Source organism: Thalassophryne amazonica, chromosome 1, assembly GCF_902500255.1.
Source record: "Thalassophryne amazonica chromosome 1, fThaAma1.1, whole genome shotgun sequence".
Classification (NCBI taxonomy): Eukaryota; Metazoa; Chordata; class Actinopteri; order Batrachoidiformes; family Batrachoididae; genus Thalassophryne; species Thalassophryne amazonica.
Genome location: NC_047103.1, coordinates 6369239 through 6386508, shown reverse-complemented (window position 1 = coordinate 6386508; position 17270 = coordinate 6369239). Strand labels below are relative to the sequence as shown.

General features: G+C 43.0%; 1 protein-coding gene across 1 annotated transcript; it reads left to right on the top strand.

Annotated features, from left to right (window-relative positions):
• The first annotated feature begins 728 nt into the window (after positions 1-728).
• LOC117527826 (zinc finger protein 271-like) lies at positions 729-11805 on the top strand. Its single transcript, XM_034190363.1, is given in 3 exon segments — positions 729-2294; positions 9858-10877; positions 10879-11805. Coding segments are annotated over 3 exon segments (1791 nt in total). The 5' UTR covers positions 729-2261; the 3' UTR covers positions 11617-11805.
• Positions 11806-17270: the final 5465 nt, after the last annotated feature.

Sequence of the window (17270 nt, the reverse complement as noted above, 5' to 3'; positions counted from 1 at the left end):
AGGAAAAACTCCCTTTTAACAGGAAGAAACCTCCAGCAGAACCAGGCTCAGGGAGGGGCAGTCTTCTGCTGGGACTGGTTGGGGCTGAGGGAGAGAACCAGGAAAAAGACATGCTGTGGAGGGGAGCAGAGATCAATCACTAATGATTAAATGCAGAGTGGTGCATACAGAGCAAAAAGAAAAAGAAACACTCCGTGCATCATGGGAACCCCCCAGCAGTCTACGTCTATAGCAGCATAACTAAGGGATGGTTCAGGGTCACCTGATCCAGCCCTAACTATAAGCTTTAGCAAAAAGGAAAGTTTTAAGCCTAATCTTAAAAGTAGAGAGGGTGTCTGTCTCCCTGATCTGAATTGGGAGCTGGTTCCACAGGAGAGGAGCCTGAAAGCTGAAGGCTCTGCCTCCCATTCTACTCTTACAAACCCTAGGAACTACAAGTAAGCCTGCAGTCTGAGAGCGAAGCGCTCTATTGGGGTGATATGGTACTATGAGGTCCCTAAGATAAGATGGGACCTGATTATTCAAAACCTTATAAGTAAGAAGAAGAATTTTAAATTCTATTCTAGAATTAACAGGAAGCCAATGAAGAGAGGCCAATATGGGTGAGATATGCTCTCTCCTTCTAGTCCCTGTCAGTACTCTAGCTGCAGCATTTTGAATTAACTGAAGGCTTTTCAGGGAACTTTTAGGACAACCTGATAATAATGAATTACAATAGTCCAGCCTAGAGGAAATAAATGCATGAATTAGTTTTTCAGCATCACTCTGAGACAAGACCTTTCTAATTTTAGAGATAATGCAAGTAGTCCTACATATTTGTTTAATATGCGCATTGAATGACATATCCTGGTCAAGTTGTACAGATCCTGAGGTTCACCAGTCGGTGCTTATCCCCAGATTCCATGGCATGAAATGGATGAGCGTCTGACTCCCCATGGATGGAACACCAGTCTGACTCGGGTTACTTCCCCAGCAAACGTTGGTAACCAGCTGGGTGGACTGAGACAAAGCAGATGAAGTGTTTTAATCTAAGAACACAGACAGTTTTGATGATAACACAGGTTAATAAACAACTGGGTCTAGCCTCATTTTATTAAGACCTCCAGAAAGAAATGTATGACAGTCATTCTGGAGAGGTAGCTGTAGTCAAGTAATTCAACCCCAAATCAGAATCATTAAAATTAGTATTTGATCATAATTATTCAAATGAAAATAATTAAAAAAAATTAATTTGTGTGTAAATTAATCTAGAATATATAACATTTACACTTTCTGAAATAAGTGACAAAAATATTTAACTTTTTCATAATCTTATTTTTTCAGACACACCTGTACATCCATTCCTGTGTTTAAGGCTGCAACAGATTTAAAAAAGCTGTGATGTGGGTAATTTAAAAGTACTTAACTTCAACTTTAACTTCATATAGCAGCCAAATAATGTAGGGGCCAATGAAGGCTTACACAGGGGTCAAAAAATAAAACTTACAATTTTGGCAAATTGTGATGTAAATTACTTGTTGAGTTGATCAGATTTTTAAAAAGTAAAATCATTCTTCAAAGTAATGGATTCTATTCCATATGACCCAAAACATGATGATAAAGCACAACAGATGGTGCAAACTATTAAAAAAAAATTGTATTTGCACAACCAAATATTTGAATCACATTTTATCAAAACTGGAGCAGCTTTAACTTTTGACGTTTGTACAAATTGAAACTGACCATTGCCATAATTTTATCTGTTCATAACATTCACTCATAGATCATCCAAACTATACCTTTTTGGCATATTTATCTGTTTTACTTTTAAATATGACTGGAGCATTTTTAAATGTTGACCCCTGTGTTATTCTTTAATGACCCCGACCTGTTTATTGCTGTCACCCTGATGGCCACCATACATTTTATGTAGGTTGTAGAATACTCGGTTTGGATTAATGCATTTTAGGTGGTACTGAACTACCTACCTGTTCTATTACACACAACTATAAGAAGAGTATTTAAGAATTAACTTTTTCTCACTTTTTGTAAGTTATGACACAATATTGTTTTATAAAGACACTGTTGAAGTGAATTGTTTTGTCAACAAATAAAGGAAAACCTGCTTTTCAATTCACAGTTTGTCCTAAAAATGATTTAACTGTTAATGTGACACTTTTCACGAATTTATTAAAGTTATAAACCTTGAGGTTTTTCAGCGTGTTGTTTCTGTCGGATCTTTTATACGGATGGAATAACCGGACGTGCTGCGCCTCATAAAAATGTCTGTCGATGAATCAAAGTTGATTTTGGAGGTAAAAATTATTTTTTTAAGTTATTGGTACCTTATAGAAATATTATTAATTGTGTGTTTTAAAGTAAACTGTTGGCCTTCTCACTTTAATGGAGTATATATATTTTTACGATCACTTCGCTTCTTTAGCTTAGCTTAAGATAAAACTAATTTTACAGTGTTAGATATATTTGTGTGTTAAACTTGTTTTGTTTTCTTTGCTATTTGTTTTGGTATTAAGTAATTATTTTACTTAAAGATTGTATACTTAGTTTGATATACTTTTAGTCTGTTATTTCTCTAAATGTGCATGTCGAACTGGGTTGAACCAGTTTTGGACACTCTCACGAGCGCCACTAGCTTAGCTTATAGCAAGCTAAAAGTGGACGCTCTCACTATCCGAGCTTCTAGCCAGTTTCTGTGTATTCTGTGTTAGTACGCGGTCGACGTGCTTGTGGAATAACTATTCATGTGAGATAAAAGAGTATATCATCAAAATCAATTCTGAAATTTATCAGTAATAAAATTATAAAGATAACTGAAATTTTAAGAGTGGCCGTAAATATTTAAGAAACTTAAAGTTTATGAGCAACTTCACCTGTTATGGCTCAAACACACTGTAAACATTGACATAATGGAGTTTGATGCGGAAGAGTTCAGAAAGATACGATTGGCATGGTTTTATGACCATTTACAGTTGGCGATGAAAGACCTGGGTGTTAACTTCGTGTTACAATCAGAACGAGAAGCTGCACTGAAAGAGATCCATCTGGGTAGAGACACATTCTGTGTGTTGTCGCTCCAACGAGAGCGGCATGCTGAGGAGTGGAGCGATAGTAGTCTGGCGAGCTCAATCTGTGGGCGAGCTATCCCACAATGCCAAAATAGGAGAGATGTTGCTCCCACAAGAGCGGCACGCTGAGCAGGGTGCCAGTTTGGTTACAATATAAACTAGGACTGAAAGCAGTCATATACGGACCCTCGTGTCAGGGCCACCGCGATTTCTGTTCAGGGGTGACCCTCATCACACGTGAAGTTTCAAGTCAATCAGACAAAGCATGAAGGAGTTATAACTTGATGTTCCATGGCGAAGGGACAAGATGGCGGCGCCGTAGCGGCCACACCCTTCGACATAGAAAAAAGGTTTTGATAACTTTTGATCAGTATAGTCTCTGGATGATCTGAAAGAAATTTGAAGTGCATTCGACGAAATCCCTAGGAGGAATTCGTTCAAATACAACGTGTGAAAATCATGCCAAAATTACATGAAAAATGAAAATGGCTGACTTCCTGTTTGAAGTAGACCAATGGTGCAAGAGACTTTTTTGTACGTCTATGCAAGTTACACAGGTGTACCAATTTTTATCCCCCTACTGCAAACAAAAAAAAAAAACCTATGGGGAGGGGTTTTGAAATATGCAAGGGGGCGCTATTGAGGTATTTTGCACTGCCTATGTGCGACACCCCTATGACCCGTAAGAGGTTGTCATGCTTGACCTGTGTATCAATTTTCATGATGATATGACAAAATTGAAGCCATTAAAAGGAAGAACATAATTTCATAGCGAAGGGTCGATATTCGGCACACCACCCCACGGATGTCATTACTCGTAGCTTCACGGCGATCATTACATACGTTCACCAACTTGTTCTGCATGTTTTAGAAGTGGAATGAAGTTGATGGGGTTAACTATGTGACATCAGTACTTGTTAAAGTATAAATAGGACATTTCCTGTTCCCATCGGGGCGCTATGACTTGGGTAGGAAGTTAATATATGGCAATATTCAGGGCGGAGCCCTGATTATGTCCAGCAACTTTGAACACTCTACAATGAAGCATGTGGGCGTGACAGCCATTTGAAGTGAAACAGAATGCTCCAAAATGCTTGCCAAAGTTTGACGAACCCTAGTCGTCACGCCTTTTGACCTACAGGAATTCTTTTGATAACTTTTGATCAGCATGGGGTCATGTTGATGTGTACCATATTTGAAGACAATTGGATGAAATCCCTAGGATGGGTTTGCTCAAATGTAAGTAGTGGAAATTGCCAAAAATGGCAAAAAATTACCTCAAAATCAAAACTTAAAATCAAAATGACAGACTTCATGACGACACTTCACCATGATGTTAAAAGACTTTTTTGTGTGTCCCAGCATGATAAATATGTGTACCAAATTTTGTGAGGCTACGACATAAAAACCCCAATGGGGAGGGTTTTTTGAACATTTGTAGGGGGTGCCATTTCACTGCGAGCATGTGTGCGACCACCAAAATATCGACTTTTGGATGTTTCCGGACAATTTTGCGAAGTTTGGTAAGTTTTTGAGCATGGGAAAGGCTAAAGTTTCGGCTTGAAAAGTGTGAAAAATAATAAACAGCACAATTACAATAGGGTCCTCATAGGACTTTGTCCTACTCGGGCCCTAATCATATGTCCCGTTATTGTGTGGGTCATGGGCAGGGGGTTGGGACATCCCCTGAATGTCCACGGGGACATTTTCCGGGATTTTCCGAAATAAGTTCCACTTTTGTTACGCACATGTTGTGCTATATAAAAACTGTTTGTGTTCCGGGTTCTGAACGGATGGATCTCCTGCGTCAGAGAAATTCTTCGAAATCCAGACCTGATTTTCCACTGTGACTTTCAATAAGTGTAAAATAGTTTGAGTTTGTAATTTGTGAGTGACAGTATTACAGTAATTATAATTATGAAGTGCTTTGAGAGAGTGGTACTGGCCCACATTCAGAGCAGTATACTGGATACTACTGATCCCTTGCAGTATGCCTACAGGCACAGTAGGTCCACCTGCGATGCCATTGCAGCCGCTCTTCACATTTGCCTGTCTCACTTGGAAAATAAAGACTTCTATGTCAGGATACTCTTTATTGACTATAGTTCTGCTTTTAACACGGTTGTCCCCTGCAAACTCACTCACAAATTGTCAGGACTTGAACTTCATCCCACCCTTTGTGACTGGCTCCTGGATTTCCTGACCAGCAAGCCTCAGTCTATCAGGATTGGGAACAGGACTTCAGCCAGCATCACCACCAACAGTGGAGCCCCACAGGGCTGTGTCCTTAGCCCTATTCTCTACACCTTGTTCACCCATGACTGTGTCGCCTCCCATCACGCACAACACCATCCTGAAGTTTGCTGATGACACCGCAGAGAGAGAATGTATCACTGGCGGCGACGAAGCGGCCTACAGGAGGGAGGTGGACAGTCTGGTGACATGGTGTGGGGACAACAACCTCACTGTCGACACAGACAAGACCAAGGAGATGATAGTGGACATGACAAAGAAGAGTGGACCTTATCAGCCACTATTTATCTGAGACCTTGAAGTGGAGAGGGTGAGCAGCTTTAAATATTTGGGGGTCCAGTGAGGTCATCCCGTGATGACCTCACTTGGACACTGAACACCACACAGGTGGTGAGGAGGGCTCAGCAGCGGCTGTACTTTCTGAGGAGGCTGAGGAAATTCGACATGTCACCCAAGAACCTTGCCAACTTCTACAGCTGCATTATTGAGTCTGTCCTCACCACCTGCATCACTGTGTGGTACGGCAGCTCAACTGTGAAGGACTGCAAATGCCTGCAGAGAGTGGTAAAAACTACGTCTAAGATCATCAGAACACCACAACTCTCTCTGCAGAGCATTTCCCACCGCAGAGCCCACAGGAGAGCTGCCTCCATTATCAGAGACTCTACACACCCCCAGCATGTACTGTTCTCACTTCTCCCATCAGGCCGGAGATACAGGAGTGTGAGATGCAGGACCACCAGATTCAAGAACTCTTACTTTTTCCCCCCGTGGCTATCAGACTGTTAAACAGTTGTTCTGAGAGCTCCCCACTTTAAAGAATGAGCACTATTGATATAGTGAGATTTCCTGATTATGATTATTTTATTCCACTGCACAGAATACTTTGCACAGGTTTATAATTAGCAAATGCAGTGTACCGCACATTTATGCACATTGCTTATTTATCTTTCATTTGCATATTTTATCCTGAGGTTTAAACTTAGATTTATTTTATTGATATTGCTTTTCTTTCTTTTTTTTGGCATTCAGTGTAGGGTGGCAAAGTAAGAATTTCATTGTGCAGGGAAATGTGTTTCTTTACTGTGCATATGACAGTAAAACTTGAGTGAGTGAGGGAGTGAGTGAGAGCAGTGGAAGTGTAACAACAGCAGTTACTTTAGTCATAATTCAGAGCTGTTTGTGGACAGTAAACGCTTAAAGCCCATACCAGGGCACATAAAAACACTGCCTCCCCGAACACACACACACACAGGGTTAATTTACATTGACGGCACTGCACTGAGATAATAAGTAGCTTTATGCTAATTTATGTTGCAGGTCTTGTTTGCAACTTGACCTTTAAAACCAGTTATGAAATTGTCATGTGTCATTTATTTGAGGAAATGTTGCATCTGTCCAAAGTTTCTTTTCCAAATAATTATCTAGTGGAATATTAAATCTAGATCTCCAGCTGAGCCCACAGGACTCAAAGTCTGATCAAAGGTTTTCCTTCCCACATAAAATCTGTTATTGAGCTATTCCTAAGTTCTTAATGCATTCAGACTTCTGTTTCACTGTCAAATCCCTGACTGCTCCGTTAAATCCTGTCTGTGAACATCATGGACAGTTTTGGGGACAAGGGACCAGAGGTGGGTAATCCCAGTTTCTGTGAGTAAAAGTCTTGCCACATGTTTGTTCCATCCACCAACTAAACCAGCTGGGTCAATTCATTTCATTTACAGTGACGAAAATATTAAAAAAAAAAATCATACATTGTGATTTCCGGATTTTTTTTATTATTTTTTATTATGTCTCTCACAGTGGATATGCACCTAAGATGAAAATTTCAGACCCCCCCATGATTTCTAAGTGGGAGAACTTGCAAAATCGCAGGGTGTTCAAATACTTATTTTCCTCACTGTATATAACACCAAATCACTGATTGTAATTGGTTCAACTTTTGAGGCAGGTGGACGAGCTAATCAGTGAAATCACCTGTTTTTGTTGTGTAGCGGCTTGCTCTGTGATGTGTTGTAATTTTTTACTCCACCCACTTGCTCCTCTCAGGACGCACACTCATGATCTTCAGCATAGGATGCAGATGCTCTGACAAGTTGGTTAAAATGCAGGCTCTGGCCTGAGTGGCCCGAGTATCCTTTGGCTGTCGGGCAAAGAGAATGTAGTCAAGGAATGTAGCAGCAACACTGAGTAGAATGCCCCAATACTCCCATGGCTTCATTCTGTCGCTGTCATGTTGGACTGTTTCTAAACTCGTCAGGCCCACCCAGTCTGCGGTCAGACCACATGATGTATCTGACGAAAGAAGCCAAGATCACTGCAACTGTTGCAGAGATGAACTTTTTTGTCTTTTCCTCATATTTTGAATAAGTACATTAATACATGGGCAGCCTGAACACATTCATAACATATAATGAGGTCTCAATGCCACAATCAAACTAAACTGTTTGTGCAAACTCTACACAACCATAAAATGATGATCTGATGTATTGACGGCATTGGGACTCTTCCTTAGAAATCAAAGCTGGTGTTGGATTGTTACACTTTACTTTGTGTCACGTTGGTTATTAGACTTTTCTGAACTGGGGTTCACATTTCTGTCCAAACTCAACGCTGTTAATGTCTCGGTTTCTTTTCTACACAAATCCTCGGACAGCGAACAGGAATAATTGCTGTTAGATCCTGTAGTTTAATTTTTTGAATGAAAAAAAACAAGTTTACATAATTTGAAGGAAACCTGTTGGCAGCACACAGAGGAAATGAAGTTTTGTAAACTGACCTTTTGGTGTTCTTTCTTCCAGAATCAAAATCACTGTCTGACGAAAACTTATCACATAGACGTCTGGAAGTGCTTTAATTCCTTATTGTGTGAAGTCCCTCAGTGTTTGCTCCGGGTGCGTTTCTAAGCCACCACCAAGCAGAAAATGAATCCCTTATTTTAAGAGCTGAAAGTCTTTTCTGTAATTATTTTGTTAGTCACAGTGGTTCCAGCGTTCACCACAGCTAACCATCGTGCCTTCAGTATTCTGCTTGTGCTGAACATAAACCCCAATAATGATCCATCAAGACAAAAAAAATATATTAAACAGCAAACAGAGATTTCTGTCGTCCGCCAATCCAGACCCGGATCACCTCCAGAATTTAATGGCGTGTTCCATGCCCTAATATCTATCTGTGGTGAAAATGTGGTGAGAATCTATGAAGTAGTTTTGACGTAGTCCTTCAAAACCTATATGAAGTGAATCTTTATCCAGATCCAGATCACCTCCAAAATTCAGTGGAGTTTTCCATGCCCGAATATCTATCTGTGGTACAAATTTGGTGAGAATCCGTGAAGTAGTTTTTGACGTAATCTTTCAAAGCGTATATAAAGTGAAACTTGATCCAGAATCTCGATCCGGATCCGGATCAACTCCAAAATTTTATGGGTTCTTCCTTGGCCTAATATCTATCTGTGGTGAAAGTTTTGTCAAAATCTGTTCAGTAGTTTTGATGGAATCCTGCTAAAAGTGACAGACAGACAGACAAACACAGGTGATTTTATTATGTCCTTGGTGGATGTAATTACATTGGTATGAATGCTGACGTTCTCATCAGCAGTCCAGTGCTTCCACAGAGCCGCCAGTGCCTATTGTCTAAAATGTATCAGACTGTTGTCTGTTAGTGCTATCTTCTCTGTTTGTGTGTGTGGGTGGGTGTGGGTGGGTGGGGGGGTTATTGACTACTGTATGCATGGAACATGTCATGGACCATGTATCATGCTTAGTTACCTTGTTACGGGGTAACATATGTCACATGTCATAGAATCCAGTGGACAATGACCTTGTTTGACCTTTACCAAACATTCAACACAATCACATCTATTCCATTTGTTAATCCTATTAGCTCAACCAATAATTTGCATAATGTTTTACCAAAATTGGAGCAACTTTAACTTTTAACCCCTGTACAAACTGAAACTGACCTTTGTCACCATTTTTGCTGTTTTTACCCCATAATTCCTGATCATTCAGTCATAGAAAGCCCAAACTATACCTTTTGGAATCTTTACAGTCAGACAAATAATGTGGTGTAGTTTTCAAAATGATTTGAGCGTTTTTAATTTTGGTCTTTGTGTAATTCTTCAATTGACCCCTACCTGGCCACCTATTGAAAATTCAAGTGGCGAGTCGGTTTGTTCAAAAGAGTAATGTCTAAGGAGTATTTGTGCCAACTTTGGTGCTTGTATCACCATTTGCAGGATTGTTTCAGTTATATGCTGCACTATTTGTACTTTCTCTCGTCTGTGTTGTGTTGTATGTTTGACTCCTCCCACTCACTCCCCTTGGGACGCTAACTCACGATCTCCAGCAGTGGAGGTGGGTGGACTCTCTAACCAGAAGGCCACAACCCACGGCTCTGGTCAGAGAGTCCTTTTAGCTGTTGGGGAGTGAGGTTTACTGACTTCTATTGCACAGTGACTCCTGCATGTGACTATTTTCCACAACTTGCACATCACATTTTTTGTGTGTGTGTGTGTGTGTTTTTGTGGCACTGCAGGAACACAACAAGACAAATGGAGACAGACTTCAGTTCTTTGCTCAGATTAATGAGGTTCACCCAAAACCAGGAAGCGCCCAAAAACGGTGCAAGTCTTACCAGTGTGGAAAGACTTTCAGGCAGTTATCTCATATAAAACACCACCAGCTCATCCATGATGAGGAAAAACCACACACCAGTGACCAGTGTGACAGAGCTTTTAGTCAGTCATCTCATCTAAAACATCTTATTGACAGTGAGACAAAAACATTCACCTGTGACCAATGTGGGAAATATTTCAGCCGCATCTGTACCCTTCAAATTCACCAAAGCATCCACAGTGGAGATAAACCATACACCTGTGACCAATGTGGGAAATCTTTTAGCCAGTCATCAAGCCTAAAACGCCATCAACACATCCACAGTGGAGAGAAACCGTACACCTGTGACCAATGTGGGAAATCTTTTAGCCAGTCATCAAGCCTAAAACGCCATCAACACATCCACAGTGGAGAGAAACCGTACACTTGTGACCAATGTGGGAAATCTTTCAGACAGTTATCGAATCTACAACAACACCAGCGTTATCACAGTGGAGAGAAACCGTACACATGTGACCAATGTGGGAAATCTTTCAACCGGTTAAATACCGTGGAAAGTCACCAACGCATCCACAGTGGGGAGAAACCATACACCTGTGACCAATGTGGGAAATCTTTTAGCCAGTCATCAAGCCTAAAACGCCATCAACACATCCACAGTGGAGAGAAACCGTACACTTGTGACCAGTGTGGGAAGTCTTTCAGTCATTTATCGAGCCTAAAACACCAACACTTACACAGTGGAGAGAAACCATATGTCTGTGGCCAATGTGGGAAAACTTTCAGGCAGTCATCTGCCAGACAAAAACGCCAACACATCCACAGTGGAGAGAAACCATGCACTTGTGACCAATGTGGGAAATCTTTCAACCGGTTAAATACCCTGGAAAGTCACCAACGTATCCACAGTGGAGAGAAACTGTACACCTGTGACCAATGTGGGGAAATGTTTCAGCCAGTTATCGAGCCAACAACAACACCAACGCATCCATAGTGGAGAGAAACCGTACACCTGTGACCAATGTGGGAAATCTTTCAGACAGTTATCGAATCTACAACAACACCAGCGTTATCACAGTGGAGAGAAACCGTACACCTGTGACCAATGTGGGGAATCTTTCTGCCATTTAGCGAGCCTACAAATACACAAACTCATCCACAGTGGAGTGAAACAGTACATCTGTGACCAATGTGGAAGAACTTTCGGCAAGTCATCAACCTTAAAAACACACCAACGCATCCACAGTGGAGAGAAACCATACACCTGTGACCACTGTGGGAAATCTTTCAGTGTGTTATGTACCCTGCAAAATCACCAACGCATCCACAGTGGAGAAAAACCATACACCTGTGACCAATGTGGGAAATTTTTCAGTCATTTACCTAGCCTAAAATACCACCAACGCATCCACAGTGGAGAGAAACCATACACCTGTGACCAGTGTGGGAAATCTTTTAGCTATTTATCGAGCCTAAAACAACACCAGCACATCCACCGTGGAGAGAAACCGTACATCTGTGGTCAGTGTGGGAAAACGTTCAGTGAGTCATCTGCCAGACAAAAGCACCAACGCATCCACAGTGGAGAGAAACCATACACCTGTGACCAATGTGGGAAATCTTTCAGCCAGTCATCAACCTTAAAAATACACCAACGTGTCCACAGTGAATCAGAATAGCTTTAATTGCCAAGTATCCACAGAATACAAGGAAATTGACTTCGGTTGAGCTGCACTCTCCCTGTACGGCATGTATAAATATGCACTGTTGTTGGTCATTCAGCTGCTCCCGGTTTGTGTTCGGGGTCGCCACAGCGGATACAGCCAGATCCGCATTGGTAATTGGCACAAGTTTTACGCCGGATGCCCTTCCTGACGCAACTCCACTTTTACCTGGAGAAACACACACAGCCACTGGTGTTCCAAAGAGGGCTCCCATCCAAGTACTAACCAGATCCTGCTCTGCTTAGCTTCTGAGATCTGACGGGATCAGGCTGACACAGAGCAGGCCGGCTGCTATGTATAAATATACACTAAACATTCAATAATTCGACATCTCCCCTCTCCGTTGTTACTTTTTATAGCTGTTTCTTTTTTTTACCCGTTTAATACTTCTGTTCGTTTTTCAGTTGAACTGCTGTGAATTTTAAGTAATTTTTACTCCTGTGTAAAATCTTAGGCGCGGCTAGCATTTTCGCTTGCAGTTAGCTTGAGTTAGCTATTTCTGACCCTTCTCATAATTTTTTCATTTCATTTTTTACACTCCTGTTAGTTAATTAACTGTTTAGTGTATTTTATAGCTGCTGCTTTTTTACCTGTTTAATACTTCTGTTAGTTTTTCAGTGTAACTGCTGTGAATTTTAATTCATTTATCTGCATCTGTGTGAGCCTGAGGAGTGGTTAGCTTATCCATTATTGGTTAGCTTGTGTTTGCTTGGCATTCAACCGTGTCCCTCGGCGCACCCTGTGGGGAGTGCTCCGGGAGTATGGGGTCCGGGGTCCTTTGCTAAGGGCTATCCCATCCCTGTACGACCACAGCAGGAGCTTGGTTCGCATTGCCGGTAGTAAGTCAAACCTGTTTCCAGTGCACGTTGGCCTCCGCCAGGGCTGCCCTTTGTCACCTGTTCTGTTCATTATTTTTATGGACAGAATTTCTAGGCGCAGCCAGGGTGTAGAGGGGGTCTGGTTTGGGAACCACAGAATCTCGTCTCTGCTGTTTGCGGACAATGTGGTTCTGTTGGCTTCGTCAAATCAGGACCTTCAGCATGCACTGGGGCGGTTTGCAGCCGAGAAGCGTCCGGGATGAAAATCAGCACCTCCAGATCCGAGGCCATGGTTCTCGACCGGAAAAAGGTGCTTTGCCCTCTTCAGGTTGGTGGAGTGTCCTTGCCTCAAGTGGAGGACTTTAAGTATCTCGGGGTCTTGCTCACGAGTGAGGGACGGATGTAGCGTGAGGTCGATAGACGGATCGGTGCAGCATCTGCAGTGATGCAGTCGCTGTATCGGACCGTCGTGGTGAAGAGAGAGCTGAGTAGGGGGCAAAGCGCTTGATTTACCGATCGATCTACGTTCTGATCCTCACCTATGGTCATGAGATTTGGCTCATGACCGAAAGAACGAGATCGCGAGTACAAGCGGCCGAGATGAGTTTCCTCCGCAGGGTGGCTGGACGCTCCCTTAGAGATAGGGTGAGGAGCTCGGAGTCGAGCCGCTGCTCCTCCACGTCGAAAGGAGTCAGTTGAGGTGGCTCGGGCATCTTTTCCGGATGCCCCCTGGACGCCTCGCTGGAGAGGTGTTCCGGGCACGTCCCACAGGGAGGAGGCCCCGGGGAAGACCCAGGACACGCTGGAGGGACTACATCTCTCGGCTGGCTTGGGAATGCCTTGGGGTTCCCCCGGAGGAGCTGGAGGAGGTGTGTGTGGATCGGGAGGTCTGGGCGGCTTTGCTTGAGCTGCTACCCCCGCGACCCGACTCCGGATAAAGCGGAAGAAAATGGATGGATGGATGGATGTTTGCTTGGCTACATTTTCGAATTTCTTAGTGCACAAAGTACACTACTTATTATACTTTACACCCTCCGTAAATCCTTCGTGATGTTGGAAGATAGGGTGGCTCTCTTAGAGAGCCGTGTCCGTAAGTTAGAGCAGCTTCTTAGCGCAGTGGAGTTAGATGTTACGGGCACTCCAGATGAGGTTAGTGTTGGGCCGGCTAGCGAGCCCATTAGCATCAGCTTAGAAACGCCGACTGTGGAGGACGGCTTTCGTACTGTGGCTAGGCGGAGGAAGCCCCGTAGGGCTTGGTGCCCGGTTGTGGCACCCCGATCACATTCGCCAGTGCAAACTGTGAATCGGTTCTCCCCTTTGGATTTGCCAGATGTGAATTCTCTGAGCCCACGATTGACTTCCACTCCTGTCTCCAGGCCGAAACACCGGACTTTAGTGATAGGGGATTCTATCATCCGCAAAGTCAGGTTACAGACGTCGGCTGACGTTAAATGTATTCCTGGGGCCAGAGCTCCCGACATTGCATCTCATCTTAGGGTGCTGACGCTGCAGAAGGGAAGACAGATGAAGGAACATGACGTGAGATATAGTCACATAGTTATTTACGTTGGCACCAATATCAGGATGAAGCATTCAGAGGTCACAAAAATGGACATAGAGAGGACTTGTGACCTTGCCGGAAAGATGTGTCGGCATTGATTAATAGTCTCTGGTCCCCTCCCCTCCCGGGGTACTGATGAGGCGTTTAGGAGGCTGACATCATTAAATAGGTGGCTGGCACAGTTTTGTAGACAGCAAGGCTTTAGCTTTATGGATAACTGGCCTTCGTTCTGGGGCCACCATGGCTTGCTGATGCTGGACGGTCTCCACCCTACTGGGGAAGGCGCCGCCATCTTGTTGTTACGGGCACTCCAGATGAGGTTAGTGTTGGGCCGGACATTGACGTATAAATAAAACCGCACACCATATAAAAACATTTCATTATATTGAATCCTTATCATGCAGGCAATACAAATACGATCCGTCTGTTGCTCTGTAGATGACCTGTGGTACAGTCATGAAATGATATGAATGAGAAGCTCGTCTCATAATGTCCACATCTGCTGGCACGTGTCCAACCGGCCCGCGCGCGCGTACTGCCGGACATGCGTGTCTTGTGGATGGCATGCCGCAGGACTGACACTGCGTTATGTGGAACAGAGCTCACGTGAGTGACGTAACAGTCAGATCGCCTGCTGCGTGTTATGAGCTGACGGTCCGTTTCAACCTGGGGCAGCCTGTTGATGGACTGCAGCATGCGCACACGTGCTCACTGCAGCCTGTTGCTGCAGCAATATGTTTTTATTTATGTCCACGTGATGACAGCAAGCAGACACACGCGTCACAGTAGGCAGTTGTGAGTCCATGTCCGTCCAAACACAGTATGTGTTGTCCAGCTGGGATGTCCACAACGACAGATCTCCACAACCACTTCAGTCGGCGGCCATGCCTCCTGTCAGTTCAGTGCACACACCAAAGCCACACTCGTGGGGCACTTAGACAAATTTCACTGCCAGCACAGCAATGATTGTTTGCTGACTGTTGTCATGTTAATAGTGCGAATGGCCACACATTTTCTAAGTGCCATGCGAGCCGTGTTAGATGTTTGTGCGTGTCACCTGGAATTTGGCCGATACCTGCTGCGAGAGGGTTTGATGGGCTCACACAGTGCACACCATCTTTCAGCCACTGGTGTGCGCAAATAGTTTTAGCAACAGGTGTACAAGGCATTAGGAGCAGCTGCGATCATGCTTCATGTGCACTTTATGTGCAAATCAACCAAATTCCCAAGATGTGTGAGGTGTCCCTACTTGTGTGAAGCACCTTGAAGCAGCTTTGCTGTGATTTAGTGCTGTATAAATAAATTGAAATTGAATTAAGAATTGCTGTTAGATCCTGTACGAGGGCTGTCCATAAAGTATAGGTCCTTTTTATTTTTTTCAAAAACTGTATGGATTTCATTCATATGTTTTTACGTCAGACATGCTTGAACCCTCGTGCGCATGCGTGAGTTTTTCCACGCCTGTCGGTGACGTCATTCGCCTGTGAGCACTCCTTGTGGGAGGAGTTGTCCAGCCCCTCGTCGGAATTCCTTTGTCTGAGAAGTTGCTGAGAGACTGGCGCTTTGTTTGATCAAAATCGGGTCCGCGTATCGCGACGCAGCCGGCGCAGTGCGGCGGCACAGGAAAAACACCTCCGTGTTGATAACCATTTGTAAAATCCAGGCGGCTTTTGATGGCTTTCAGTGGAGTGAGTATATGAGAAATTGTTTAACAGCTGGACATGTTCTAACTTGTCCTTAAGGCTTCCAACGGAGGTGTTTTTCCTGTGGCGGAGCGCCGCCGCGGCTGCGAGCCGACGCTGCAATCTGCCCGCTCGTCTTTCATTAAAAAAATCTCCTTTAACAGTGGAATATCCTGATAAAATGCTGAAACCGACTTCTTCTGAAACTTCTCTGTTCTCTCACGACGTCCTGGATCAATAGAGCCTGAAATATGGAGGTTTTCAGCTTGAAACAGGCTGACGACGGCGCCTGGGAGCGCTGCACGACGTCTCGCACCGTGGGAAGTCCTTAAAGCGACAGTATCACCTCAAAATCTCTCATCAGCCTTTAAAATTTTCACCGAAAACCAGCTTAATTTTTCGAACCGTGTCCACTTCGATGTGTCTCACAGGTTTAGAAAAAATTTTGATCAAACAAAGCGCCAGTCTCTCAGCAACTTCTCAGACAAAGGAATTCCGACGAGGGGCTGGACGACTCCTCCCACAAGGAGTGCTCACAGGCGAATGACGTCACCGACAGGCGTGGAAAAACTCACGCATGCGCACGAGGGTTCAAGCATGTCTGACATAAAAACATATGAATGAAATCCATATAGTTTTGGAAAAAAATAAAAAGGACCTATACTTTATGTACAGCCCTCGTATTTATTTATTTTTTAATGAACAAAAACAAAGTTTGCATCATTTGAAGGAGACCTGTTGGCAGCACACACAGTAAATAAAGTTTTGTAAACTGACCTGTTGGTGGTGTTTCTTCCGGAATCAAATCACAGCTTGATGAAAACTTACCTGCATAAAACATCTGGAAGTGCTTGAATTCCTTATCATGTCAAGTTCTTCAGTGTTTGCTCTGAGAGCTGAAAGTCTTTTCTGTAAATATTTTATTAGTCACAATGGTCCCAGCGTTCACCACAGCTAACCATTGTGCCGATTCTCAGTACAATTCAACTCTGCTTCCACCTTTAACCTAATGAAATATTCATACCATTGAACTCATTAACATTCATTATTTGTATATGATGTTATTTAGACTGTAATTATTAAAATTAGTATTTGGCCATAATGTTTAAAAAAGTAAAAAAATTGAAACACCTTAATTTGTGTGTAATGAGTCTAGAATATATAATACTTACACTTTATGATATATGATTTTGTTAAACCTCCAATGGAGACATAAAAACACATGATAAAAGCATTACAAAACAACAACGTGATAATAAAATAGAATTGATCTGGACTACAATGGAGACAAAATATTATTAACCATTGATATATCGTGACGAGTAAACAAAAAATACTTGACACTGTCCGAGATACCACACTCTGGTCTCAAACGTAATGTACTTTATGAAATAAGTGACAAAAATAATGATCTTTTTCATATTGTTATTTTTCTGTCACACTTGTACATCCATTCCTGTATTTAAGGCTGCAACACATTAAAAAAAAAGCTGTGATGTGGGCAATTTAAAAATACCTGCTGGTTCATATAGCTGCACCTGGCTAGCC